Raw genomic sequence first — 27876 nt, 5'->3', positions numbered from 1 at the left:
CACGCATACAAATGGCATTGCACACACACAAACCCTGTGGCCAGGCCTCCACACACACACCCTCATTGCACATAAATGAGACACAGGTCCAGACGTGCATTCACAGACAGAGAAACACAGGTACAGACATGGCGTTGCAAAGTGAGGCGTGCTCGCTAATGGGTGGTACATGAGATAATTTTCAGGCTTATGTGGATAATAAGCCTTCTTGTTTAAAAAGTAATGGCAATGTGTTTATCAGTGTCTATTAAGGAAAAATCACACACACACATATCAAACCCACGATCTTATGGACATTATACCTTAGGATAAGGATAAAGTTAAAAAAGAAAAAAGTGAGTTGATTTAGAGGAAAATATTAAAGAGATAACGGTTCAAGAGGAATCATAGTAGGACAAAAATTAGGACCAAAGTACATAAACACCGAATTTGGGAAACGTGGGATGCACACAGACAGGCAGACACACAGACAGATGGGGTGACCCAGATACGCTCAACCCGCCATGCTACCCACCTGCTTGATGGGGTAGAGGGAGCCCACCCGCTGGGTCCCGCTGTATGTCAGCCAGTTGGTGATCTCACAGCTGCCCACCAGCCACTGGCGGCCTCGGAAGTCACTGTGCTCGCAAAGCACCCAGCTGGACCCAGCGAGCGCCAGAGACACAGCGAAGAAGACAGACAGACAGACAGGAAGGAGAGGAGGCACGGCCGTCAGGACAGTCCCCAGCTCCCCTTCCTACAGGCTGGGACTCCTCTGCCTGGGGTTTGGGCCACAGGAGCGGGTGGAGAGGGAGGCGGGAAAGGAGCCCTGGGGTTTGTAGGGCAGAGTAGGGTCCTGGAGAGGCCCCTCCAGGCTGGGGCCCAAGCCCTGAGGTCCAGTGAGTCTTCTCAGGCTGCCCTCCCTCCCCGCTCCCTCCTGGCTTGGACGGAGTAGAAGGAAAGTAGGGAAAGATCCCAGAGACCCCCAATCTCCCCCTCCCGCACTAGTAGCCCCCCACCTCCCTTTGACACACTCACACGCCCCCCTTGATCCGCACAGACAGCACGTGACTGTTGAAGCCCTCGGCCTGCAGACTCCGCACCTCCCCGCTGAGCTCAATCTCCTTCCCCTCGAAGCACTCCAGTCCATACAGGAAAATGGACGGCTCGGAAAAGTGCTGTGGGCCGGGGGACACAGAGAAAGGGTGAGGCCACAAGAGCCCCGCCCTCAGCACCCCTCCCCTCAGTTCCAGACACGTGACTCCTAGGTCAGTATTTCAGGCTTTCTTCCTCCTGAGCTGCACCCCACAGGGCCCCTGACTCCTGGACACTGCCAGCTGGGGGCGCCCACATCGTCAGACGTAGCCTGGGCTGGATGGGCACCCCCTGCCTTAATACCGCCTCCCTGGTAAATGGCACTTCTAAGAAGAGTAAGAATAATAACCCTGGTCATTATAACATCAGTTCACGAGTATTCAGGGCTGACCGATTCGCCAGATTCTGTGCTAAGAGCTTTTCTTGATCTCATCAGAACTTCACAGCCCTAGACGTAGGTGCCATGATTATCCCCACTTAGAGGCAAACTGAGGCTGGAAGGAGGAAACCGCTTGCACAAGGCCCTTACAGCCAGGCTCCAGAACCAGGTATGTTTTCAGAGCCCAGCGTGGAGTTGCAAAGAGCATGGACTCCAGAGCCAGGCTGCCTTGGGGAGAACCTGGCTCTGCCAGTCACCAGCTGTGTGACCTGCAGCAAGCTGCATGACCTCTCTGTGCCTCAGTTTTCACATGGGAAAAAGGCAGAAGATAATAGTTGTACGGCTCCTAGGATTGTGGTGAGGATGGGGCGTCCTAGAGCACCGGAAGCCTTTTAGCCCCGCCTGGAGCGTGGTAAAGTCAGGGCCAGCCGTTCTGCTTGAGCTGCTCCCACTGGTCCCCTGTCTGCCGCCAAGTCCTACAGACCCCAGGTCCTTAATAGGACGTGTCATTTCTCTCTGCTTGTGTCTGGTCTAGGACATCATGATCTGTCCTGGTTCTCTGTCGCAGCAGCCCCGGCCTTCCCCTGGCCACTCATCTCTGCCCATGCAACAGAGCCATCTTCCTGCTTCACTCCCCCCTACCCAGAACCACCACCTCAGTGGTTGCCCATGCCCCTAGCCCACCCCCTGAGCACCAGCCCCTCCTGGCCCTGGCCCACCCTGGTTTCAGGACACACCACTCTGTGCTGTAATCTTTCTGGGTTCCTTGCAGGCAGGGCTGTGTCTGATTTATTTCAGGGTCCCCAGGATCTATCTCAGCAGGGACTCAATAAATCCCTGGTAGGCTGACCTGGCTTTGAAGCGCTGGGGTCAAGAGGACCTGTGGTCATTCTGAGGAAGGCTGGATTTAAGCCCGACAGCTCACTCAGCAGTAGGAAGAGGCAGGCTCACCTCTGCCTCAGGGGTGCCTGGAACTGGACAGGGGCACTCACCAGGGGCACCTTCCGGAGAGAGCCTAGGACTGTGGAGGCCAGGCAGCCCATGGCTGTGAGAGTAGGGAACTCGCCCTCAGACAGAATGTACTGCTCACCCTCAAAGTTCTTCTCATCGAACAGGATCCAGCTGGCGAAGGAAGGGGAAGAATAGGGGGACATGAGTAGGTATTTGAGCCCACCCTGCCCTTGGCCTGCACGGCCCCCCTGAGATATAGCAGACTGAATGCAACCTTGATGGGGATCCCCCAGGCCAGGGGAGGCCAAGGATGACCAGGCGCTGCAGCAGCACGAACTGAAGTCAGACTTAAGACAGAAGTGAATGGAATCACACTGCCCTTCAGGAGAAATCTGGCAGTCACGCCAAACTCCGTGCACAATTACTCAGCAAGCCTATTTCTCAGAATCTGTTCCAAGGACACCCTTCACGAAACAACACATACACAAGGCTAGTGACTACACATTGTTTGCAGTGGCAGAGTGGCAGCAGCCAAATGTCCATCAACTGAGGACCGGAAGCACGAATCTGGAGTGTAACACAGCAGTCAACAAGAATGAGGACGAGCTTTCAGAGGGATATAAAGTGACCTCCAAACAGTCTTAAAAAACAAGGTGCATAACAGTGTTGATGGTATGCTTCCTGTTTAAAAAATTGAGATAAAATTCACTTTTTTAAAGAATACAATTCAGTAGTCTTTGGTATATTTATCAGGTTGCAATATGCTTCCTACTGTGAAAAAAAATGGAGAAGGAGGAAAACAAAATATATTTGGTTTCTACAGGTATATGCAAATTTATATATAGTGTATATTTGCTTATATCTTTAAAAAAAAACAACAAATGAGTGAACAAACGTTTTAAAAAATGAGGGTGGGAGAGGAAAAAGTAGCATGAGCAAAGCTGTAACTTGTTTTTTAAGTCTTAACTTTGGAACTCTTATGGACTGAATGTGTATCTCCCCGGAATTCATAGGTTGAAGCCCTCACCTCCAATGTGATGGCCTTTGGGAGGTAATTAGGTTTAGATGAGATCATAAAGGTGGAGCCCTTATCATGGGATTAGTGTCTTTATAAGAAGAGAAAGAAGGGAATTCCCTGGCAGTCCAATGGTTAGGATCCAAGCTTTCACTGCCAAGGGCCTGGGTTCAATCTTTGATTGGGAAACTAAGATCCCACCAGAGGAAGAGATCCCTGGGGACACAGCAAGAAGGCAGCCATCTGCCAGCCAAGAATAGAGCCCTCACCAGGGAACCAAATCAACCAACAGCATGATCTTGGACTTCCCAGCCTCCAGATCTGTGAGAAAACAAATTCCTGTTGTTAAACCACCCAGAGTACTTTGTTGCTAGCTCAAACTAAGACAGGAACACAATAAATATTTTCAGTAACTAAAAACTAGGATTAAATAAAAATGAGAAGTATTCCTAAAATTAAAGTAAACAATGTAAATGAACCTAATTATATATCAGGTTGGTGGCATAACCGCACAGAAAAAAGTAAACAACACAATATTTTGAAATGAACATACCTAATGGGATATAGGTGAATGTATTGAGGACAAAAAGAGCAACAGAGAAACCTCAAACAGCATTCACTGGGTTTTACTGTGAGTAGCAGTATTATCAGTAGTAGAATCAGTATTACAATTTTCAAACACGTAGCATGCAAATTTTTGGTCTTCAAAGAGCATTATCCATTAAAAGCAACCAGGATTCTTTGGGAAGTGACTCCAGGTTAGAGGCAAAAAATATATACAAAATGATCCAGGAACATCTTATTGTACCAGAAAAAACAGGAAGTTATTAAAAAAAAAAAAAACTATTGGGATCATATCAAAAGTACCCAGGAAAGGGACTTCCCTGATGGTTCAATGATTAAGAATCTACTTTTCAATGCAGAAGACTCGGGTTGAAGCCCTGGTGCGGGAACTAAAATCCCTCATGCTTTAGGGCAGCCCACCTGCCACAGAGAGAAGCCCTGGCAGTGCAACAAAGACCCGATGCAGTAAAAAATAAACATACACATTTTTTAAAAGTACCCAGGAAGCAATCCGGAGGGGCGTCCATTTGCCAAAGGTGAAGTAATTTGAGTACACAAAAGAATAGTGACTCCAGAGGACCGGAGCCTTTCATAGACATAAAAACCCATGAGTCCATAACAATACTTTTTAAAAAATCTTCATTGGTCAGCTTTGGTGGTTGCTAGGGCACTGATTCAAAAATTATTCTGAAAATTGATAAAGAGAAAGGGGCAAACACTGACTCTTGGGAAAGGATCAAACTGCCTTTTTTGCAGAAAGTATTTCAGGTAAATAAATAGTTAAAAAGGGAAAGTTCTTCTTTATAGAAGTATTCCAGCTAATATATGTAGAATGAATAACAAAACTTAGAAAATCATTTTGTAACCTCTAAAGAAATAATGAGTCTAGGCAATTGTCATCAATGGATACTGCTGCTGCTGCTGCTGCTGCTAAGTCGCTTCAGTCGTGTCCGACTCTGTGCGACATGCAGCCCAACAGGCTCCCCCATCCGTGGGATTCTCCAGGCAAAAACACTAGAGTGGGTTGCCATTTCCTCCTTCAATGCATGAAAGTGAAAAGTGAAAGTGAAGTCGCTCAGTCGTATCCGACTCCTAGCGATGGATACTAGATATCATTAAATAAAGGTCACTGAGGAATCTTATAATGTAGGGATCTTAATATCATTTAAAAAGGGACAACGAGACACGTGCATCCTGATGTGGTGCAGTGGGAAGTACATGTACCACGTATATAATATTCTTGACAAAGAAACACAACACCCTGAATCTCAGCAAGCCTCTGGAGGTAAACTACCTGTTCACAGGAAATATGGGGCACAGAGGAACAAGCTTAAAAGGAAGCAATCATCTACAACACAGAAGATGGAAAACTTACAGGGCAAATTATTGGGTTTCTTTAAACGAATAAATGGTATCAGACAAAAAGAAGGGGAGGGGACTGCTATACATTAGAGATCAAATGGACCAAATGTGATGTGTGGACCCTGTCTGGATTCTAAGAAAAACAAACGAATTTCACAAAGGCATTTTTTGAGATAACGGGAGGAATTTGAACATGGACTGGGTATTAGGTAATAATAAATTACTCCTCATTTTATCATATGTGATAATAACTTGAGGCCGTGTGTCCTTTCTTGTTAGAGATATATACTGAATTATTTACCTGTGAAATTTTATGTTGGGTTGGGGATTTAAAATATTCTACCAAAAAAAAAAAAAAAAAAAGGCAGAGCGGTGAATGAAAACTGAAGTTCTTTATACTGTCTACAATGTTTACATTTGCTATTAAAACTTTATTTTGCTTTGTTTCTTTTAAGATTGCATGATTCTCGGGGCAGAAGAGCTTACCCCAAGGAAGCCAAAGGAAGGAAGTCATTTCAAACAAAAACCTTCTAACTGCAGCCTCGATTTCCAAGCTGAGCTAAGCGCTCCAGGGCAGGCGCCCACAGGCCCAGTCTCCCCTTTCCCACGTCCTCACCTGCCGCCGTGGACTCGGCAAGACTGGGGCTGGAAGGCGGTGGGCAGAGATCTCTGGTCATCTTCAAAAGAGATGTGGTCACCCAGGAAGTCGGGGCCGGAGAAAAGCTGAATCTGGCAGCAGAGACGGGAAGAGGTGAGAGTGAAGGAGGGTGATGGAGTTGAGGGGGAGAGAATGGGGAAGAGACGGAGAGATTTTAAATGAGGGTGAGGAGACAGAGGCCCCAACCACCTCCTTACCTTTGAGATAAAGTGCAGATTGTGCTCCCCGACCTGAAGGAAGGGACCAAAGTTTTGAGATTCAACGAGAGTACTAGCCCCTAGCCTCAACGCCTCTGGTGTCAATATTCCAGACCCTTTTCGCAGTTCGCGCGGAGTCTGGAGTCTGTGTTGACTCCGCCCCCTTTCAGGAGACCCCGCCCCCAGGAGCTCCAGGCCTGCTCCTTCTAGTCCCGCCTCCACTGAAGCAGGCACAGCCCAGACCCCAGACCCCTCCCCACCAAGAGGCCCGGCTCCTGCGGCCGCCACGCACCTGAAGGACCGGCTGCAGCGAGGCGAGGGCGCTGTTGCCCGAGCCCCAGTCGTCGCAGTTGCGGTACACGCCCTTCTCCAGCACGTACTGCTCCCCGGAGAAACCCACCTCCTGATACGCCACCCACCTGCAGGAAGGGCGGGGTGCGGGTCAGCGGGGCGGAGCCGACGCCTCTGCTGGAGCCGCCCCCGGCCCGCCCAGCTCCCCGGAGCCCCCTAGTCACTCACACGCCGCTGAGCACGTGGATGGCCTGCGTTCTGGGGCCGTGTCCCGCCAGCTCCACGTCTGGCAATGCCTCGCTCACCTCCACGCCCGGCCCCTCGAAGTCCATGGCCTCAAACAGCACCACGGCTGGATCCCCGAAGTCCTAGGCCCGAGGGACAGTCGATTGCTCCCGGCTCACGGACGGACAGAAGGAAACCCCTGGGAGTGCCCAGACCCCTAGGACGCATCCCACTAAAGGACTTTGGGGTGAGGTGATCAGGGTGGGCTGGGGAAGGGCAGCAGGAGGGAGAGAGGCTAGACTCCAGGAAGACTTCCACTACCCTGGAGAACAAGGAGAGGAGGCACAAATTCTCTCAACAGAGGGTACCCGCTGAATGTCCCAATTGCTCTTGCTTACCGTTCGGATGACCCGCAGGGAGGTCAACACCTCGTTATAGCCTCCCCAGCGTGACCAATCAGCGTATTCTCCCTCTTCCAGCAGATACTGGTGACCCCGGAAACCCTCCTTCTCGTAGCCCACCCAGCTGAGCAGGGGGAGACAGATGAGCAGGGAGTCACAGGAAGCCCACGGATTGTGAAGTAGCTGCCCCCACCCCCAGGCAGCCCAGGTCATCCCCACCCTGGAGGGTAGAGGCCAGTGGGGAGGATGAGGTAGAAGGAAGGGTCCTGAGTCCTCACCAGCCCCCGAGAACTCGCAGGGACCCCACAGAGGCCAAGCTGGGGCTCTGGCTATCCTCTGGCTGCTGCAGGTTGTAGATGTCTCTGTTCACTTCCCAGCTCCGGCCCTGAAACCCTGGGGCCTCATACACCACAGCCTGTGGGGGAAGGGGCAGCGTGGGGTTGGACCAGACCCACCCAGCCATCCTCGGATGACTCTCGCCAGCATCAGCCCAGAGCTAAGCCCTCCCAGTCCCTCGCTTGAGCCCCATGCCCTCCCCTGACTCCTTTCTCTTCTCTGACCTGTGACTTGGTCCTTCTACATCAAAAGCAGGTTCCCAATGAATCAGTCGGCTTCCACCATCACCACCACCACCTGCCCCCAGACCCAGCCTCTGGCCCCAGCGCCCTCCTCTCCATCTTCTAGTCCAGGCCATGGTGCATACACACACATACACACCCCCTACCCAAAGGCCCGCTTTGACCCTGAAGCCCAGGCTCTTACCTTGGGCTCCCCTGGCCTCTCCACACTTGGGCAGCCCTGCAGAGAAGACAGAGTGAGACCCCAGCCCAGAGGTGGGGAGAGACAGACTGGGGCTGATGACTTTGGGTTGACTTGTTCCTGAGACCCTTAAAAATGGCCAATCCCATGTCCTACCCCCTTCCCTTAGGATCAAATCCTCCCTCTCCTCGAATCCTATTCCCAGTAGGAGTTCCCAGGCCCTGCCTCTTCTTCCAGACTGCAGGGCAAGGCTACTGGGCCCACCTACTCCTTACCAATCTCATGGGCTTCAGGGAGCCCACGCTGGGGTCTGATGCTCCCCAGGCCTCTGAGGTGGGGTACTCTCCAGGCTCCAGAATGCAGGGAGTATCTTCAAAGAAGGGTTTGGGGTATAGAAGCCACCTGGAAGAAGGCAGAGAAGTAGCTGCACCCTAGACTCCCAGGAATACAGATTAGTGGATGGGGTGGAAGGTGCAGAGGGAAGAATTGAGTTTGGGGGGAGAAGCCCTGATCAAGGGAACTCTGGAGAACATTTCAGGCCCCCATCATCTCCTGCAGCAGCCAGTCCATTGATCTCTCTTCTGACCTGACCGTCTCTAATTGCACACAGAGGCTAAGAGTTCTTTCTAGCACCCACACCTGCTTAAAATTCTCCATTAGCCTCATAATACAGCCCAGCTGCACAAAGAGGCTTTCCTCCTGGGCCTCCCATCTCCCCAATTGTGCTGCTTTCTCTGGCCAGACTGAACTTTCAAAGCTTAGATCTCTCACCTCTGGGCCTTTGTAGGTGCTAGTATACTCTTTTTCCCCCCCCCATTCATTCAGTTAACAGATATTCAGGGCCATCTACCCCATGCCAGTTCCTGCTTCAGGCATCAGGGACACAGTAGTGAACAAAACATATGAAGCCCCTGCTTTCACGGAGCCAATTCATCCCAGCTGAGGAGTCTCCTCCTCCAGGAAGGCTTCTCTGACCTGGGCTGGTTTGGTGCTGTTCTTTGCTCCTGCAGCCCCGTGCTCCTCCATCCTGGAACTCCGGATTGCTACTGTCTGCTTGCTTGCCTGGCCCCGCCAGTAGGCTGAGCACTTCTCGCAGGCAGGAACCATGTCCTGTCACCTCTGTGTCCCCAGCACCCAGCAGAGTGAGTGTTAAATGAAGGGCTTCCAGAAAGCCCAGACTCACAGTCCTGCGGAAACAGTGGCAGATGCCACTTGCAGGGGCCTCTCCAGGCCCTGGGGGTCCTCCAAGGCCTCAGTCAGCTTCACTTGCTCCCCTTTGAGGCCCTCCTCAGAGTACAGACTGATCTCTGGGGTAATGTAGTCCTGCAGAAGGAGAGGGGTGGGAAAATGAAGTGTAAAACAGCACCTTGGACCTCCCTGGAAGAGGGAGTCGTAATGGCCCCAATGACCACGATGGTGTGGTCACTCAGCTAGAGCTAGACACCCTAGACTGTGAAGTCAAGTGGACCTTAGGAAGTATTACCATGAACAAAGCTAGTGGAGGTGATGGAATGCCAGCTGAGCTATTTCAAATCCTAAAAGATGATGCTGTTAAAGTGCTGCACTCAATATGCCAGCAAATTTGGAAAACTCAGAAATGACCACAGGACTGAAAAAGGTTAGTTTTCATTCCAATCCCAAAGAAGGACAATGCCAAAGAATGTTTAAATTACTGTACAATTGCACTCACTTTCACATGCTAGCAAGATTATGCTCAAAATCCTTCAAGCTAGGCTTCAGCAGTATGTGAACCAAGAACTTCCAGATGTACAAGCTGCATTTAGAAAAGGCAGAGGAAAAATAGATCAAACTGCCAACATTCGTTGGTCATAGAGAAAGCAAGGAAATTCCAGGAAAGCATCTACTTCTGCTTCATTGACTATGCTAAAGCCTTTGAGTGTGTGGATCACAACAAACTGGAACATTCTTGAAGAGATGGGACCAGACCACCTGACCTGCCTTCTGAGAAATCTGTATGCAGGTCAAGAAGCAACAGTTAGAACCAGACAGGGAACAACTAACTGACTCAAAATTGGGAAAGGAGTGTGACAAGGCTGTGTATTGTCACCCTGCTTGTTTAACTTAAATGCAGAGTACATCATGCAAAATGCCAGGCTGGATGAAGCACAGACTGGAATCAAGATTGCTGGGAGAAATATCAATAACCTCATCTGTGCAGATGATACCACGCTAATGGCAGAAAGTGAAGAGGAACTAAAGAGCCTCTTGATGAGGGCGAAAGAGGAGAGTGAAAAAGCTGGCTTAAAACTCAACATTCAGAAAACTAAGATCATGGCATCTGGTCCCATCAGTTCATGGCAAATAGATGGGGAAAAAGTGGAAGTAGTGACCGACTTTATTTTCTTGGGCTCCCAAATCACTGTGAATGGTGACTGTAGCCATGAAATGGAAAGACGTTTGCTCCTTGGAAGGAAAGCTATGACAAACCTAGACAACATATTAAAAAGCAGAGATATCACTTTGCTGACAAAAGTCCATAGAGTCAAAGCTATGGTTTTTCCAGAGTCATGTATGGATGTGAGAATTGGACAATAAAGAAGATGAGGGGCAAATAATTGATGCTTTTGAATTGTGGTGCTGGAGAAGACTCTAGAGAGTCCCTTGGACAGCAAGGAGATCCAACCACTCATTCCTAAAGGAAATAAACCCTGAATATTCATTGGAAGCACTAATGCTGAAGCTGAAGCTCCAATACTTTGGCCACCTGATGTGAAGAGCCAACTCATTGGAAAAGACCCTGATGCTGGGAAAGGTTGAAGGCAGGAGGAGAAGGGACGACAGAGGAGATTGTTGGATGCCATCACCGACTTGGTGGACGTGAGTTTGAGCAAACTGTGAGAGATAGTGAAAGACAGGGAAAACTGGCATGCTGCAGTCCATGGGGTCACAAAGAGTCGGACATGACTTAGCGACTGAACAACAGCAAGTGGTTAAGACTCCGTTGCCAATTCAGGGGAGCATGGGTTCAATCCCTGGTCAGGAAACTAAGATCCCATATGCCGTGTGGCATAGTCAAAAGATAAAAACAAAACCACCCATCACCCTTCAGAGACTACCCCCGTCCACACCTGCCTTCCCCAAGTCTGTTCAGCTGGGGCTGCCAGGGGCTTCTCCCCAGAAGCCAGAAACAACTGGGGTGTTCTCTGCAATGTCAGCCAGATAAGCCTGAGTCCAAAGCCCTCGCTGGTCCCTCTCTCGCTGGCCCTTTGGGACCTAAGACCAAAGTTCTCAGAAGGAGCCTGCCAAGTACCATGCCCTTTGCCCTGCCTCTGGGAACCTCATTTCCAGCCTGGTGGAGGGATGGGCAGGATGGACAGCCATTTCTGGAGATCTGAATTTGATCCTTCTTTGTATACAATTTCAACTCTATACCAATTTCTGCTGCTGCTGCTGCTAAGTTGCTTCAGTCGTGTCTGACCCTGTGCGACCCCATAGACAGCCCACCAGGCTCCCCTGTCCCTGGGATTCTCCAGGCAAGAACACTGGAGTGGGTTGCCACTTCCTTCTCCAATGCATGAAAGTGAAAAGTCAAAGTGAAGTCACTCAGTTGTGTCCAACTCTTTGCGACCCAGTGGACTGCAGCCCACCAGGCTCCTCCATCCATGGGATTTTCCAGGCAAGAGTACTGGAGTGGGGTGCCATTACCAATTTCTACCCCTTCCTAAACTGGAAGGACTGATGCTTAAGCTGAAACTCCACTGCTTTGGCCACCTGATGCAAAGAACTGACTCCTTGGAAAAGACCCTGATGCTGGGAAAGATTGAAGGTGGGAGGAGAAGGGGACGACAGAGGATGAGATGGTTGGATGGCATCACTGACTCAATGGACATGAGTTTGAGTAAGCTCCGGGAGCTGGTGATGGACAGGGAGGCCTGGCATGCTGCAGTCCATGGGGTCACAGAGAGTCGGACACGACTGAGTGACTGAACTGAACTGAAGTGAAACTGGCCTCCACCTGCTCTGCATCTCAGGAAGCTACAGATCCTTTCTGCATTTCTGGGTGTTTCTTCTTCATCAGGATCATTTTCATTCACTCGCTTCTTCATCAGATGTTTATGAAACAGGGACTTCTCCAGTCATCCAGTGGCTAAGATGCTGGGCCCCCAATACAGGGGGCCCAGGTTTGATCCCTGGTCAGAGAACTAGACCCCAGATGCTGCAACTAAGACCCAGCATAGCTGAGGAAGTAAATAAATAAGTATTTTTTAAAATGTTTATGAAACATCTACTGAGTGTAAGACATATGCTAAGGTCCTGTCCTACCCCTTCTCATTTGGTCTTCCCAGTGGGAAGTGTTACGGCATTCCCAGACTAGGAAAGTCAGACTCAGTGAGGTTAAGTGGGCTGCCTGAGGGCACCTGGCCTGTAAGTGGCAGGGCCAAGAACAGAGCTGTGCAGTTTTTGTTCACTGTTGCAAAGCACATCCCAGTGCCTGGAACACAGTAGGCACCTAATCAATGCTCACTGAATCAAAGGAACCCAAGTCCACCAGACTTCAAAGCCCTTGGTTCTCTTTTGTACCTAAATTACCTCCCACATGAAGATGAATTTATTGTGAGAAGCTCACAATAAATTGTCTGCAAACATTTGTGTGTTTCTGGAGAGGGTTTGAAAATTCTTGTCCCCTCTTTTGCATGGCTGGGCCACTGCCCTAGTTAACATAAGATTCTCTTCCTCTCTTACCAGGAGGATTGCAACAGCTCTGGACTCAAGAGTTATTTTGTCCTTCCATTAAAAAAGAAGAAGAGAAAAAAAAAAAAATCCCAAAACGTCCTGATTTTAGATTTCTGTTTTCTTTTCTGGGTCTCTCTGGTGTCCAAGATGGTTTTGTCCGCTTAATTTTAGTGATTTATGAACCTGTGTTCTGAAAATGGTATTTCCCCACCTTAGAGATATGAAATATAACATTGTGTCCTTTCCGACCACGCTGTTGTTGTTTAGTCCCTGTGGTCGTGTCCGACTCTCTGCAACCCCATGGACTATAGCTGGCCAGGTTCCTCTGTCCATGGGATTTCCCAGGCAAGAACACTGGAGTGGGTTGCCACTTCCTTCTCTAAGGGATCTTCCTGACCCAGGGACCAAACCCCTGTCTCCTGCATTGGCAGGCAGATTCCTTAGCATTGAGCCACCAGGGAAGCGTCTGTGTGCGCGGGGGTCTATGCGCGGCACCTCAGCTCTGGCTGCGGGCCTGAACACCTGGGCCCTGGATGGGTGGTGAGTGCCCACAGCCAGCCCCACCCATTTATGTTGCTCTAACTCCATCCTTCCCCAGGCTCCAGCTGGAGCTAGTGCGGCTTGGCCTCGGCCTCCCCAAGCCAGGCTGAGCATCCCGCAGAATCCCTTTCCTCTCCAGTTGGCTCCACAGTCAGGACTCTATACAGGTATAAACCCTCTTCAGGCTCCAAGCCTGTGATCTCTCCTAGAAATCCCAGCTCTAGGTGTCCCTGTCTTCCTCCTCAAGGCCTGGGACTTAGGGTAGATGAGGCGACATCTGGTCCCCCACACCCAGCCACTCACCCGGACGACCCTCCTCAGGGAGCCAATGCCTTGGGTACTCCATGCTGATCCTGGGGCTCCAAGTTCTGTATCCCCTTGAGGCAGGACCAGCTTCCGGCCCTGGAATGCTGGCTGTTCGTGCAGCACCCAGCTGTGGGCACAGAGACCTAGGGTCACCGAATGGAGTTGGGTGGGAGATACGTGGGGAGGATGTCCCCGCAAGGCAGGGTCTCTGGGTAGCTATGGGGGGCTTCTGCCCTCAGTGGGCACTTCTCACTGTCCTCACATCCCCGAGGTTCACATGCCAGAGCCCGCCGGGAGCTCCGCACTCACCAGCCTCGGACCACCCGTACGGAGGCCACATGGGCCCAGCCGGAAGCATCATCAGTATCTTCCCAGACCTCCTTGCGGCTGCCTTGGCAGCCAGGCTCTGAGAAGAGGACAATCTGCAAGAAGGCCCAGAGGGGTCCTTAGGGCCCGTCCCTGGAACCCCCACCTCCTGTTCTTCCACCCATTTGCCCCCCAACCCCAGCGCCCCCTACCTTTCCAGGCCTCGTGTTCAGCTTGCCCTGGGTCTTCAGTGCTGGGTTCTGGAATGGAGAGCCGTGATACGTCTTTATGGGGTTGCCTCTTTATTGCCTCTCTTAACCTGCCACTCTAGGAATCCCATATCCTCCCTGCAGGCCTCCAACCCGCAAAGAGCTGGCCCACAGAGAATGCTACGCTTGCTCCCAGCCCCCAGGGCTTCATCACTCTGTCCCCGGAACTGCCCCCTTCCCCAGCTTCTGAGATTTTATCAAGCCCTTCGGAATCCTCAGTGCAAACAGCCTGCTGCTCGGATCGGGAGACTGCCTCCCAGGATCCCGGTCCTCACAGGATCCAAACCCTGGCCTAGATGAGGCCAGGCCCTCCTCCGTTGCCCACCTAAGGCCTCACTCACCCACCCCTCCGGGGGCCGGGCACGTGCCGGCTTTTGTGAAGGCGGCCTTTCACTGTAGAGCAGGGGCAGCTGTCCTGGACCCTTCTTGAGCCCCGGTGCCCCGTGGGGCTGCAGAGTGGACAGTTTTGTGCCCAGTGGTTCCAAGGTGGGGGCCTCCTTCAGGGCAGGCATCAGACCCCCAAAGAGGAGGCTGCCTCCAAGACGGGAAGTGGGCCGGCTGCCTGCCTGCCACTCTGGCCCAGGTTCTGGGTGGGGGCCCTTGGCACCTGCTACATGCTTCTTCATCATCTCCAGAGGAGAGCAAGAGACCTGGGCAGGCCGGGCAGGGGAGGGGTCCCTGGGGGGGCCCGGCCTGGCTCTCTCCTGCCTGCGCTGGAGCTTTTCATCGTCACTCAGGTAGGGGTTCTCTGGCTCTTCTTCCTCCTCCTCCTGTGCCTTCTCTTCCTTCTTTACTTCCAGGGTGGGCACCTCCTGGGGGCTGGGTCCCAGCACGCACGGCCCAGGCTGGTCCTCCTCGATGGCAGGCAGGGTGGCGTACATGGCCAGGTAGGAGGAGCGGGGGGCTCGAGGTAGCCGGTGAGTGCGCAGGATCTCAGGAGGCTCCATGCTCCGCAGGGTATCCAGGAAAATCTCCAGGTCAGCGGTCAGGGCCACCTCCTCCTCCTCCCTTGATGGCTCCAGGAACGTCTTGCCCTTGGTGGCTTCAGGGACAAGCTGGGACTCCCGGCTGGTCTCTGCTCCCATCATCACCGGGGCTGGGGGACCTCCTGGACCAGAGGATATCCTGCCCACTGAGGAGGAGGGAGCGATGAGAGTGGCTGGGGCCTGGACAGCTACTTTCTGGGTGGAAGATGGAACATTAGAAGCACCAGGGTCCTGGACAGCTTCTTTTTGGGTGGGAGATGAGACGATGCTTTCTTCAGACCCCTGGACAACCTTTTCCTGTTTGGGGGATGGGACGGCAGGAATTGTCAGGCCTTGAGCAGCCTCTTCCTTGGGGAGGGGAGGGACAGGGCTGCCTGCCGTACTCCAGACGACCTCTTTCTGGCTGATCGGGCTGACTTCTGGGCCCTGGGCAACCTTGGTTGGTTTGGGGGCTGAGGCAGCAGGAACACTCGGACCCTGCACTACCTCTTTCTGGTTGGGAGATGAGTCAGCAGGAACCCCAGGGCCCTGTACTATCTCTTTCTGGATAAGGGGAACAACAGGGACTTTTTCAGAGTCCTGAACAACCTTATTCTTTGGGGAGGATGGAGCAGAAAGACCTCCCGGGCTGTTGATGGCCTTCCATCTCATAGAGGATGGAGCAAGAGATTGTCCAGGGACTATAACAACCTCAGTCTTCACCATGGGCAGGATGGTGGCCGCAGGGGGATCTGAAAGCCCTTCTCTTTTGATGGAGGGCAGGGCCTGGGGTCCCTGGGGATTGAGAGTGAGCTGGGCCCGAGCCTGAGTAGGTGCTTCAGGTTGCTCTGGGGGGTGAACTAGGCTCAGGGAGAGGGTTCGGGTCTGGAGTCTGGGAGAGGAGGGTACTGGGGTGTGGCCCTGAGAGGTCTGGAGAGGGGACTGGGTGGGGCTGGCAGGTCTCTGCACCCTTGGGACCTCATGGACCCCAGCACCCAGGGCTCTGTCCTGTTCCTGGTCTGGGTGGGCTGCAGGGACCTCCTGGCTCAGAGTGGGGTGAGCCTCCTCCAGGAAGCCCGCAGGGCCTGGAGCAGATCTGTCCTTCGGCTCTGCCGTCCTTGTCTCAGGCAGCTGCCTAAGGGCTGACCCTTCTGTGCTGCCCAGACCTGGACTCCGTGGCACAGCAGCCAGGGGCTTGGGAAGCCGGCTGGTGGGGGCGGTCCGCTCAGCTGGTACAAGGCTACTTAGCAGCTCCAGGGCTTGACTGCGACTGGGGGAGCCCTCGGTCTGGGGGTTCACCACCACTGCCCGCACCGCGCGGGAAACACTGCGGCCCCTTGGCAGGGCCTCACCCAAGAGTGAGGGCCCCACAGAGTTGATCACGGTGCTGGTCACCCGGCGGTCCACGTGGCCTCCCACCATCACGGTGGTCCGCACAGTGCGCGTCACCCGCCGCTCCTCCAGGCTCCTGGAGCTGCCGCTGGCGAGACTCACACCCGGGTGGGGGCTCGGCTCCCGGGGCCCGTGCGCCGGCACCAAAAACTCAGTCCTGGCCGTGGCTCCCGCGCTCGGCGGCTCGGTCCTGGGGGGCTGGGGGCTGCCGTCACCCTGCTCCGCAGCCTCCTTCAGTCTTCCCACTGGCCTTTTTTCCTTGAGGGGTAGTATGTACTTCTTGGAAAAGACCGGCCCGTGGCTCTGGAAGCTCTTGGAGCCAGCCCCGTCCCGGGGGCCCTGGTGGTTCACGGTCTCTTCCTCCCAGACAGCAAAGCCATTGACTTCCTCTCGACGATAGCTGGACTCAAACGTCTCCTTGGAGGGGGCTTCCAACCGGGCCCCTGACACCAGGGACACCTTGTGGAAACGGTGTTTGACCTCGTCCTGGGCAGGGGGCCGCTGCCGCCATGTCAACGTGGTGCTCACCACTTGGGCCTTGGCCTCAGCCGGGGGCCCACTGGCCTCCTCCATGTTGGGCCCCGGCAAGGCGTCCTGCGGTGTCCTTGGCTCGCTGTGGTCCAGCTCGCTGCAGAGGGTGCCGGGAAGAAAAAAGATGGGGTCAGGGGGAGTGGTCAGGGTGGCTCCTGCAGTGTAGAATAGCTGTCTCTGCAGAGGTCAGACTGAGTAACCTCAGACCAGCGTTTCAGGGCCTTTGTTTCTTCATCAGTAAAATGGGCACGATACCCTCAGAGCTCCCACCCCTCTCCCTACTTTCAGGCGTTCTCCTATGCCACGGTCCTTCAAGGGGTGAAGCTGAGGCCTAAGCCTAGAAGGAGAGAGAGGAAGAAAAGAGGCATGTGGATCCGACTCACTGGTCTGTGGACAGGGCTGTGACGCTGCCCAAGGAGCCCTGGGGCTAGTCCTCTAGGAGCTAAAAATTAGAAAACCGGAAAGCTGAAAACTAGACAAGCAATGTTCTGACCCTGTTTCCAATCCTGATGAAGGAAGGTGAGGAAAGACAGCTTTGGCCTCAAGCAAAGCTGGGTTCCCCCTATCCCTGTCACTCATCAGCAAGATGACCTTGGGCAGCCACTTTTCCCCCAGCAAGTTTCAGGCCCCCCGGCCAGAAAACTGGAATAACAAGAGTATGTGCTTCACAGGGTTATTGTCGGAATCCAGTATGAGAGAAAGAATAAAAACTCACTTTATAAACGAAAATGCTGACTCCTAAGTTTCCCCATGAAGAATAAATTATTCACTATGGCAAACAGTATGGAGTTTTCTTAAAAAACTAAAAAGCAAGGTACCATATCATCCAGCAATCCCACTCTTGGATAGATATCCAGAAAGGATGCAAACTCTAATTCAAAAAGATACATACACTTAAATGTTCACAGCAGCACTCTTTACAATAGTCGAGACATGGAAGCAGCTAAAGTGTCCATCCATAGACGATGGTTTAAGAAGATGTGGTGTATAAACACAGTGGGCTATTATCCAGCCATAAAAAAGAGTGAGATATCGCCATTTGCAAAAATAGGGATGGACCTAGGGAGTACCATGGGGTCGATAGGAGTCGGACACGACTGAGCGACTTCACTTTCCCTTTTCACTTTCATGCATTGGAGAAGGAAATGGCAACCCACTCCAGTGTTCTTGCCTGGAGAATCCCAGGGACAGAGGAGCCTGGTGGGCTGCCGTCTGTGGGGTCACACAGAGTCGGACACGACTGAAGCGACTTAGCAGCAGCAGCAGCAGCAGCATACTTAGAGAAGTAAATCAGACAGAGAAAGACAAACATAATATGATATCACTTACATGTAGAAACTAAAAAATGATACAAATGAATTTATGCATGGGAATTGCCTAGTGGTCCCAGCGATTAGGACTTGCGCTTACACTGCAGAGGGTGCAGGTTCAATCCCTGGTCAGAACTAAGATCCTGCAAGCCACACAACACAGCCAGAAAAAATCTATGGGCAAAACAGAAACAGTCTCACAGACACTGAAAACAAGCTTATGGTTACCAAAGGGGAGGGGGAGGCATAAATTAGGGGTATGAGATTAACAGATACAAACTACTGTTTATAAAACAGATAAGCAGCAAGGATTTACTATATTGCACAGGGCACTATATTCAATATCTTGTAATAACCTATAATGGAAAATAGCATATAGTTGAATCACTTTGCTATATTAAATCCAGTATACTTCAATTTTTTAAGACAGAATAAATTATTTATAAATTATGAACACACATTCCCCTTCTGCAGATGTGGGTGGGGGGAAAGACTCAGAGAGATTAGGAAATTTGCCCAGAGTCACACAGTAGCAGAGACAAGGGTTGAATCTAACCCTAAGTGGTGAACCACCAAATCAAACTTCCTAATGTATCTGGTAAACTAAGACTCTGTGTTTTGGGGGGTTTACTTTTAAAGGAGGCACAGCAGTCCTGGAAGGGGCCAGGCAGTCCCCTCTCTGACTTCCAGGCTGCACTAGTAGGGCAATCCTATTCTCAGGCCTCAAGAACCCAAGAGATGAGCCTGTTCTGCGCCAGCCTCAGTACCGGCCTGTCTGCAGCTCCTCCTCTCTGTGAGGCAGCCCCCAGACCATCATAGGGGCCCTTAAGGCCGGAAATGGACCCATGCCCCCGACTGCCCTCCCCTCTTCTCCATTTCCCTCCCTCCTGAGAGGCTGATGGAACCCAGAACTTTGACCCTGTCTTGTGGCCCCAGAAGTGACTCAGGTTTTATGAGGGACAGAGCTGAATGGGGCTGAGGCCCAGGGAAGCCCGACCTGACTCGGGGACCATTGGTGACTCTGACAGCATGTGGCCTGGTCCAGGATGGGCTCTGGGTGGCCCCAGGAAAGTCTTGTGTATGACGGAGGGGAGGGGCTGGAAGGGATGCCCAATTCTTTCCCCAGGCCCGAATTCCTGACAGCCACACACTCAGACACCTGATTGTAGCCCTTCCCTAAGGCCCAGCCTTCTCCTCTGTCCTCACTAAGGAGCTCTTTTGCTTCCAACAGAATCTCTGTCTTCCTGGTTGGTACTAATGATAAAAACCACCATTCGCTGAGATTCCCCAGCCGTGATGGCACCAACAGTAGGGGCAGAGCCTGGGTTCTAAGTCGTGTATTCACTCCTTCACTCACTCATTCACCGTTCATCGTGTTAGGCGATGTGCTAGGTTCTGGTTGCACCTGTGCGTGCTCAGTCATTCAGTCGTGTCCCACTCTTTGTGGGACCCTGTGGACTGCAGCCCACCAGGCTCCTCTGTCTGCGGAATTATCCAGGCAAGAGTACTGGAGTGAGTTGCCGTTTCCTCCTCCAGGGGATCTTTCTGACCCAGGGATGAAACCCACGCCTCCTGCATCTCCTGAATTGCAGGTGGATTCTTTACTGTTGAGCCCCTGGGGAAGCCCCAGGTTCTGGTTAGATTCATCCAAAGCCAATTTCTCTTGAAAGTGGTATTCCGGGAGTTCAGGGGTCAAAGAATTAGACATAAAAACAGGAACCACATTTGGAAGGCCTCCATAGGCTTTTGCCACAGGAGAGCCTCGGAAGAGGAGGCCACTGGTATTCGTATCAGATACGTCTGTGACCTCCCAATAATCAGAATTCTATGCCTCTCTGAACCCAGCCCCCAGACAACACCCCTGATAGTCATTCCACAAGCATGTGGTCATTTGTTTCTGCCTGCATACCTCTAGGGACAGGGAGGTCGCAATTTAACAGCTGACCTGTTCCGTCCCTGAATAGTCACGATGGCTAGAATGTTCTTCACACTAAGCAGGAATTTGCCTGCCTATAGATCCCCTGACCCTGTTTTGTCCTTCCTCTGAAGACACACCTCAAAACCCCAGGAGGCCTCTCCTAGGCCAGCAGAAATGCCCATTTCCAGAGCCCTCTCTTCTTCAAGGCCCCGGAACCAGCCGGGTCACCTGTGACTTCCAGATCAGCTGTGTGGGGCTGGGAAAGGGAGGGGCTGTGGAGGGGGTGGGGGGGAGTGTGGGAAAGAACCTTGTCTAACTCAACAAGGCCTGGATTCTCCCCGCTTACCTGTGAGTCACCCCCAAACTAGGCCAAACAGGCCCACAGGCGCACAAGCACATGCTGCGTCACACACAGGCACACGCCAACAAACAGGGCACAGAATCACACAGGCGCAAACACACGCAGACACTTACCCCGGCATACACAGTCAGAACCAGAGTCAGACACAGGTACTCAGGGACACACGCACAGGGACACAGCAGACACACAAGTCACACAGACGCAGGAACCCACAAGCACAACGACACGTGCACACAAGTTCCCAGTACACACACACACAGTCAGGCCACAGTCTCCAGCCCTTCTCCCCTTGAAATTAACCCTCACTGGGACAGACAACCACACCTGGATGCATACACGTCTTACATATCCGGCCCTGATTACGTCGTGCCTCCCCCGCCTCCCCATATTTGCCAGTCCTGGCCCAGGGAAGCCTGCCCCAGAAAGGGAGCACAGAGAAGAAATGACACCCCTGGAGCTCCACTTCCTTCCCCTCTGAGCCCTCGCCTCCTGCGAATCTGTCATTATCCACCCGTGCCCAAAATAGTCAGGGAGTGGCAGACGGAGTCCCCCGGCCAAACCTGCTGCCCCTTCCTTTCCCCTCGCCAAGGCCTGCCTCCTCCACCCACCCTCTCTCTCTCTGTAGCCCTCCTCCGCCCCCCACCCCCACCACCCTTCAGGATCTGCTTTAGACCCTGCATTAGCTCATCTGTTTTGAACTGACTCTTCTAGGATCACTGTAAGCTTTCTCAAGGTAGAGTTCTGCCTACCGTGATGGAAAATTGATGTTGGTTAAAAAGAAAGAATCAGTTGTTCAGTGAAGGGAAAAGGAAAAAAAAAAAAATAGGAGGAGGGTGCGTAATCAGGGATTCTTATTCAACCTTCCCCACTGAGCAGGTCCCTGCGCCAGCCTGGGTCGCACAGGTCCCTCTTCCTTGTCGCAGGATCATCATCCTGACTCCAGCCCAGAGGCGTGGGCATCCTTGGTGTTGCCTCTGCCGCCACAGTGCTTCCAAATCTGGGTCCCCGCACAGATGGTAGTAGACTTCACCCCCACGTAGTCACAAAGAAATCACAGGTCACAGAAAGCTCTGTACAGCAACCACACTCAGCACCCTGCCACCCCCCGCCGTCTGCACGGGGCCTCTGAGGCCTCTGTGAGAGGCAGGAGAGAGAGGTGTTTAGAACACGGGTGCAGGCGTGCACGCTCAGTTGCTTCAGTCGTGTCTGTCTCTTTATGACCCCATAGACTGTAGCCCACCAGTCTCCGCTGTCCATGGGATTTCCCAGGCAAGAACACTAGAGTGGCTGCCATTCCCTTCTCCAGGGGATCTTCCCAACCCAGGGACTGAACCTGTGTCTCCTGCATTGCAGGTGGAGTTTTTTAACCGCTGAGCCACCGGGGAAGCTCTGGAACACAGGTATTTGGGTTCAGATTCTTGCCCCTTCATTTTCTGGTCGACTTAGAGCAGGTGATGAAACCTGTCTGAACCTTAGTTTCCCTTCTGTCATTGGGGTGAGAGGGTGGAGAACAGGATCAGCCCTACTTCATGGGGCTGCTGTGAGGATTAAATAGAATTACGCTGAGAAAGGGAACCATGGGTGACAACCACCACCATCATCAGTAGGAACTTTTCAGAACGCTGTCTGAGGCCTGGTGTGCCCTTCCAAGTGGTTCTAGAGAGGTCTCAAGTTCACCGTGTTGGCAGTGAGTTTTACAGGACCCATCCTCCTTTCTCTGAACCCACCAGGCAGATTCAGGAGAGTCAGGGGTCCCTGCAGCCACAGATTAAAAACCAAGGCTTTAAAAGAAGAAAAACCAAGGCTTAGCAATGTTATGTGGCAGCCTGGGTGGGAGGGGAGTCTGGGGAGAATGGATACATGTATATCTATGGCCGAGTCCCTTTGCTGTCCACCTGAAATTATTACAACGTTGTTAATTGGCTCTACTGCAATACAAAATAAAAAGGTTAAAAAAAAAACCCAGGGCTTGGGAACCTCAGCGCCTGTTCACCAACACAGGGCCAGGTGGGGTAATTATTGCTGCGACTGAAGCGTTATTAATAAGCATCTGGGCTGTTTTGGTTGCCCCACTCTCTAGAGTTCAAAGTATCTTCCTGTAACCTCCTCCTCCTCCTCCTTCATCTCCAGTGACCAAATCAACTTGATGACTCAAGGCCCAGAGAAGTTAAGCAACTCACCCCAGGACATCCAGCATCACCTGAGAGTTCTCGTCTCAGGCTGAGAAAGTGGTCTCCAGAACAGAACGAGGGTCTGGGGAAGGTGTTGCTGAAGATAAGGTGACCCTCCCCATCCTCTCTGCGACAGGATATCCCCCTCCCCAGGTGGATGGAGGAGGAGAGCAAACCTGGGTCCGGGGAGGTAGCCTGCGGGCATGCACGGGGTTGGGGGGCAGGCAACAGAGGGCAGAGATGGGAAGGGGAGGGGATGGCAGAGTCAGCCTATGAATGAATGGTTTAGAGAAGCCCAGAGACGAGATAGAGACCCAGGAAGGGGCGGCCAGGTCAGTTTCCTCCTCCCCCACCGCCCCACGTGGGGGATGAAATCTACTCACCGTCTGTGTGGGGACCCAGGCGTCCGGCCGGCCCGGAGCTCCTGCCGCTGGGCCGTGCTCCCCTGATGTGGTGGGGCTCGGAGCTGGGGTTCCTGAGGCGGGTCAGCTAGGCACCCTGTGATGGGGCGGGGCCCCTGGGGAGGCTCCTGCCAGCCCCTGGATTCCTCAGGGCCGCAGGGGTGGGGAGCTGGTTGGGCCGGTTTGGGCTCTTCCGTCTCCTCCCCAGGTGCTTGCTCACGCCCCTGCAGGCTGACAGTGATGTGGTAGTAGCGGGTCCTCCTGGCAGAGGGACGCTCACGTAGGGTCTGGGCTGGCTCTGGCAGGGTTGGCTCTGGCAAGGCTGGCCCTGGACTGGTAGGCTCGCCCTTTGCCCCCTCTGCCCTGGGGCAGGACGCTGGGCGGGGCAGCACGTCTTCCAGGTTGCTGGGTGCCTCGGGCAGCAGAGGAAACCCCCGGGCTGAGTGTGGGGGTTGCCGGCAGGTGTGGCCCGGAGGTCCTTGTTCCAAACATCCAGACGCCAGTGGTGGGCCTGAGGGACCCCTGGCTCCAGCAGGCTCTCCTGAGGTCACCGCTGGTGCCAGGCTCTCTGGCCCCATGGAGGCATGGTTGGCCAGGTCAGAGGCGCTGCCTACAGCAGGCCTCTGGAGGCGCCCCAGAGGCTCCACCAGCCCCCCTGAGCTGTATCGTCGCTTCCAAAGCCAGGAGCCAAGGCTCCCTGCCCGAAGGTCCAACTCTGAGCGGCTCTGGGCTTGGGCCTGAGGGAAAGCAGAAGCAGAGACCCAGTGATAGTCTCTCTGGCCTGCCCCCTGGGTACCCCCCGGCACCCCTGGCTGCCCTCCTTGGCACAGGAGAAGCTGAAGAGAGCCCTGACACCAAGCGGAGCTGCCCTACGGAGAGGCTGCCAGGGCCGCAAGAGCTGGACAGAGAGGCAGAGCTCTGGAAAGTTCCTTCGGCATTTATCTCACCCCTTCCCATTCTACATACGAGGAAAGAGAGGCTGAGAGAGACGCTGACATGACCAAGGTCGCACAGTGAGGGTTCCTGACTCTCAGGCCAACTGCTGGTTTCCCAGGACTCCACTGGCTTCTGGCCCTTTGCTACCAGCTGCCCTGGGGATTAGGGCCTGTGTGGGCATGCCTGCCACAACGCCCCTGGCTTCTGCCCACTCCAGGCTTCCAGAGCCTGCAGCCGCCTCTCCAATACCCTCCCAGCCTGAGTGTTCCAAACACACCTGAAGGAGGTATTGGGTATAGAGATGTTCTTGGGACAAGAGGAAGCCAGGGAAGAGGGTTCCCCTAAAAGTGGGACAACCCTGACTTCTGTCTGCCGTCTTCCCCTGGGGCCCAGCCTAGCTGTGGGGGTGAGGGGAGAGGGTTCAGGACCACAGACCTGAATAGACACTGCCCCCCAAATGCCAGTCTTCAGGGATGGATTTGTGTCCTTGGCAACAGAGGAGCCAAATCTGGGGTCAAATTTCTCCTTAGCAGGGGCCCTTAATCCCAAATACCTTATTTTACACATCTATGAAAATAGATGCAGCCTCTCACTCCCCAGGGGCTGAAAATCTCAAGAAACAGGAAGGCTGGATGATTAATCTGGGAGTCTGGAGCAAGGCAACCTGGGCTTGATTCTCAGCACTGTTACTTTCTAGCTGCAATACCTCTTGCGTGTTAGTTTCCCCATGTGCTAAATGGGCATGATAATAATAGTATCTGCTTCCTGGGAGTGCTGAGAATATTGTGAGATAATCCATGCAGCGTACCCAGCAGTACTCTAGTAATCACTGATGATGTTCAGGATCACAGAGAGACACATGCCTGCTTGAGCCATCTCTAGAGGAAGCCTTCTGCTATCCAGGGGATAGAGGGTGGGGGACCTGGTCTCTGTCCAATCCATGGCTCAGGTTCCCGCTGAGGATGGGGAAACTTCGGCCAGAAGGTTAAGTCACTGGCCCAGCGTCACCCCTGGGGGCCATGCCAGGAAGTGGGGAAAGGGAGTCAAAGATGGGGAAGGTCAAGTTAAAGGAGGGAGTGTGGGAAATGGGGTCCTGAGGACAGGGCCTCCTCCAGGGGCCCCTACGTTAGGAAGCTGTTTCCTAAGCATCTGGGCTCCATGCTGGATGTCCTACATCTGATACCTTATTACTCACAACAGCCCTAAAAGGCATGATTGTCCCCATTTTCTGGATGGGGAAGCTGAGGTTCAGAAGTAAGGAGTGATATGCCCAGGGTCACACAGTGTATCCCTGGCAGAGGAGGGAGGAGAGGACTGCAGTTGCCTAACTTGTAAGTCAGGGTTCTCAGGGCTGGCCCAGCCCCTCCCAACAGCTTCTTTTCCCCTCCCCTCCCCTCCCCAACCCTAGGATTCTCTCCTACCTTGAGGCTGACTTTGCTGGTGCTGCCCTGGCCCTGGGCCAGGTCAGGGCAGCTCTGGCCACCCCTGGGCCTGGGAAGGAAACACAGGGGAGGAAGTGAAGTAGGCTCCTCATCTCCTGCCCCAGACTGGACCTGATGGCCCTCGTCTCTAAGGGCCCCTGCAGGCAAGATGAGCACCTGAAGTCTTGGGGGGCAGGGGAGGTCTATGCACAGCCTCCTCTCTGCCCCCAACCCCACTTGTCCACGCCAGCCCCAGAGAAAGAGAGACAGGGATGGGCCTAGAACAAAATGGGGACTAGGCCTATATCAGGACCAGAATACAGAAAAAGGACAGTACCCTAATAATTCAAAAGCTTTCCATTTGCTGAGGCCCACCCTATGCCAGGTTTAGCACTCGGTATTACACCTCCATAATCCCCTTTAAGCCTCACAATAATCCTAAAGGGTAGATAGCAGTGTCCTCATTTTTCAGATAAGGAAACTGAGGTCCAGGGTGGTAAAGTCACACAGCTGGTGGAGTTAAGACTCTAGGATGGTCTCACTCCAAAGCCTGTCTGGGCATCACGCCTCTAACGGGGCAAGAAGAGGAGGGCCTTGGCTGCCAGCTCCGTGCACTCTGCCCCCTACTCCAGGCAATCAGCAGGGGCCAGGGGCCTGTCCCTCCGTTCCAGAGCCCCACTCCCACGGCCAGTGAGAGCCAAGTCCAAGTACACACATGGGACGTATCATCAGGCTGGCCCCAGGAGCATGCGTAGTCCCTACCCGGCCCTCCCTGTCCCTGACTCACCTGCAACGCTGCCTCCTCTCAAGTGGAGAAAGAAAGGGAGGAACAGTGCCATGTGGGCCTACAGGGCAGCTTCCTGCCAGATGGGGTGAAGGAACGGGGGGTGTGTCTTCCAGGCCGGGCGCTGGCAGCGTATGGGCACCCCCGGGCACCCAAGCTTCCAGGTTTAGGGTGGCTCGACCCTCCCCTCCCTGCTCTCTTTGGTGTGAGAGAGCAGCACAAACCCCTCCCCTCACCCTGGGCTCAACCATGCCTCCACTCCTCCCAGGGCAGGCCGGAGACAGCTACGTCATAAGATCACAACTGCACAGACACTTGTTTCCCGTGATCCCTCCTGACATTCTTTGCAGACATTGGGCCTGTAAGCTCCTGGGATCCTCTACTCTATCCCTTTCTTGGCCATTCAGCCTGGCCATCCATACAGCCTTTTCCCTGCCTCTAGACATCAGGTGCAAGTGAACTGGCTAAGAGAGAGGTAGCAGTTTGTTCAAGGTCACATGGCCAGTGGCCTCTCGGGTTAGGACAGAACTCTGGCCCCTTTGCTTGAGTTCTGAAATCTCTCAAGGCAACAGAGCAGCCCAGGGCTTCAGGCTGTGGGCCCCGGAGTCAAACTGCAGAAGTCTGTGTCCCAGCCCCACCAGTTCCAAGCTGTGTGACTGGAGAGGTGACTTGACATCTCTGAACTTCCATTTCCGTATCTGACTCACACAAAATACCTGCCTGGTACAGCCGCTGGGATGATTAAATGAGATAATCCAGGAAAAGCATCAAGCAAGTGGCAAATAAGTTTATTGTTAATACAATCTAGGATGATGGGGGAAAGCCTCTTCATGTCATGAAAGGGCAAATAGAGTGCAGTCTAAGCCAACTCAGGAACCTGTCATACTCATGACAAAGTGACATGAAGGCAAGAGCTAAACTGGCCTGTGATGAGAGAATCAAAGTCCACAGCGGCAGGAGGTGCCACCGTATTCGCCTTTCAATTATCTTCAGAGAGGAAATCAGGAGTTCCCTGGCCACCCGCCAGATCTAGGAAACTGCAAAATTGTTGTAAAAGTTTTAAAAAGTACAGGGACTTATAAAGTCCACATACCCCAAATCGTAGTACACCCCTTGGTATATTTTAATGCTTCCAGTCACTCAGACAGGCTTACTTGAACATCCACTGCACACTCCAAGACACACATCCACACCCTCGGGCCCAGGGGCGCCCGGTGCGCCCCTCCTCCAAACCCCTCACCTATCCCGGGATCTGGCCTCCTCCGGGGTCCGCTTCCCCTTGCGCTCCCTCCGGACCCCCAGCCCGGCCAGGCGGCGAGCCAGGCGGGCCCCTAGGCCCCCGCGCCGCTCGGCCATGGCGAGGGCAAGGTCCCGGGCACTGACTGCTCCGGGGCCGCGGGGGCCACCCGGATCTCGCTCATTTGCAGATATACGCCTCCTCCGGCACGCCCCCCTTGAGCAAACAGCGCCCAGCCCGAAGTCCGTGAGGGCGGGGGAGTGGGACAGATCCACATACTGCCCAAGCCCCAGGGCTAGGGGGTGCGCTCTGCAGGGGTCCTCTCCACCCCGGCTATCCCCTCTCCCCCCGACCCTCCTTCCCCGCACCCCTGCCCCGCTGCCGGGGACCCAGCTCCTGGCCCGGGCCGCGCTACGTCTTTAGGCCTCCGGAAGCGCCAGGGGACCCACTGGTCAGG

At 53.5% G+C, this 27876-nt stretch overlaps 1 protein-coding gene across 5 annotated transcripts in view; it reads right to left on the bottom strand.

Annotated features, from left to right (window-relative positions):
* CRYBG2 (crystallin beta-gamma domain containing 2) overlaps positions 1–27569 on the bottom strand; it is a 30089-nt gene extending 2520 nt beyond the window's left edge. The window contains exons 1-19 of one of the 5 annotated variants that reach the window (XM_042244509.2): positions 26186–27569; positions 25399–25468; positions 23024–23778; positions 14334–16977; positions 13936–13983; positions 13727–13839; positions 13415–13544; positions 9060–9199; positions 8152–8278; positions 7880–7915; positions 7396–7532; positions 7115–7241; positions 6720–6859; positions 6493–6619; positions 6201–6233; positions 5962–6074; positions 2446–2575; positions 1018–1157; positions 515–638 (exon numbers count right to left, since the gene is read on the bottom strand). In XM_042244509.2, coding sequence (XP_042100443.1) covers positions 515–638; positions 1018–1157; positions 2446–2575; positions 5962–6074; positions 6201–6233; positions 6493–6619; positions 6720–6859; positions 7115–7241; positions 7396–7532; positions 7880–7915; positions 8152–8278; positions 9060–9199; positions 13415–13544; positions 13727–13839; positions 13936–13983; positions 14334–16977; positions 23024–23778; positions 25399–25468; positions 26186–26433 — 5382 coding nt within the window. In that variant the 5' untranslated portion in view covers positions 26434–27569. Of the gene's footprint in view, positions 1–514; positions 639–1017; positions 1158–2445; positions 2576–5961; positions 6075–6200; positions 6234–6492; positions 6620–6719; positions 6860–7114; positions 7242–7395; positions 7533–7879; positions 7916–8151; positions 8279–9059; positions 9200–13414; positions 13545–13726; positions 13840–13935; positions 13984–14333; positions 16978–19555; positions 19673–22649; positions 22836–23023; positions 23779–25398; positions 25469–26185 lie in introns of those variants that run through there. The other 4 variants (XM_042244510.2, XM_027965472.3, XM_060411435.1 and 1 more) reach the window with 4 other exon arrangements.
* Between the last annotated feature and the right edge of the window lie 307 nt (positions 27570–27876).

The sequence above is a fragment of the Ovis aries genome, chromosome 2 (genome assembly GCF_016772045.2).
Source record: "Ovis aries strain OAR_USU_Benz2616 breed Rambouillet chromosome 2, ARS-UI_Ramb_v3.0, whole genome shotgun sequence".
Classification (NCBI taxonomy): domain Eukaryota; kingdom Metazoa; phylum Chordata; class Mammalia; order Artiodactyla; family Bovidae; genus Ovis; species Ovis aries.
Note: the sequence above shows the minus strand (reverse complement) of the source record. Positions and strands in the feature narration are given on the sequence as shown.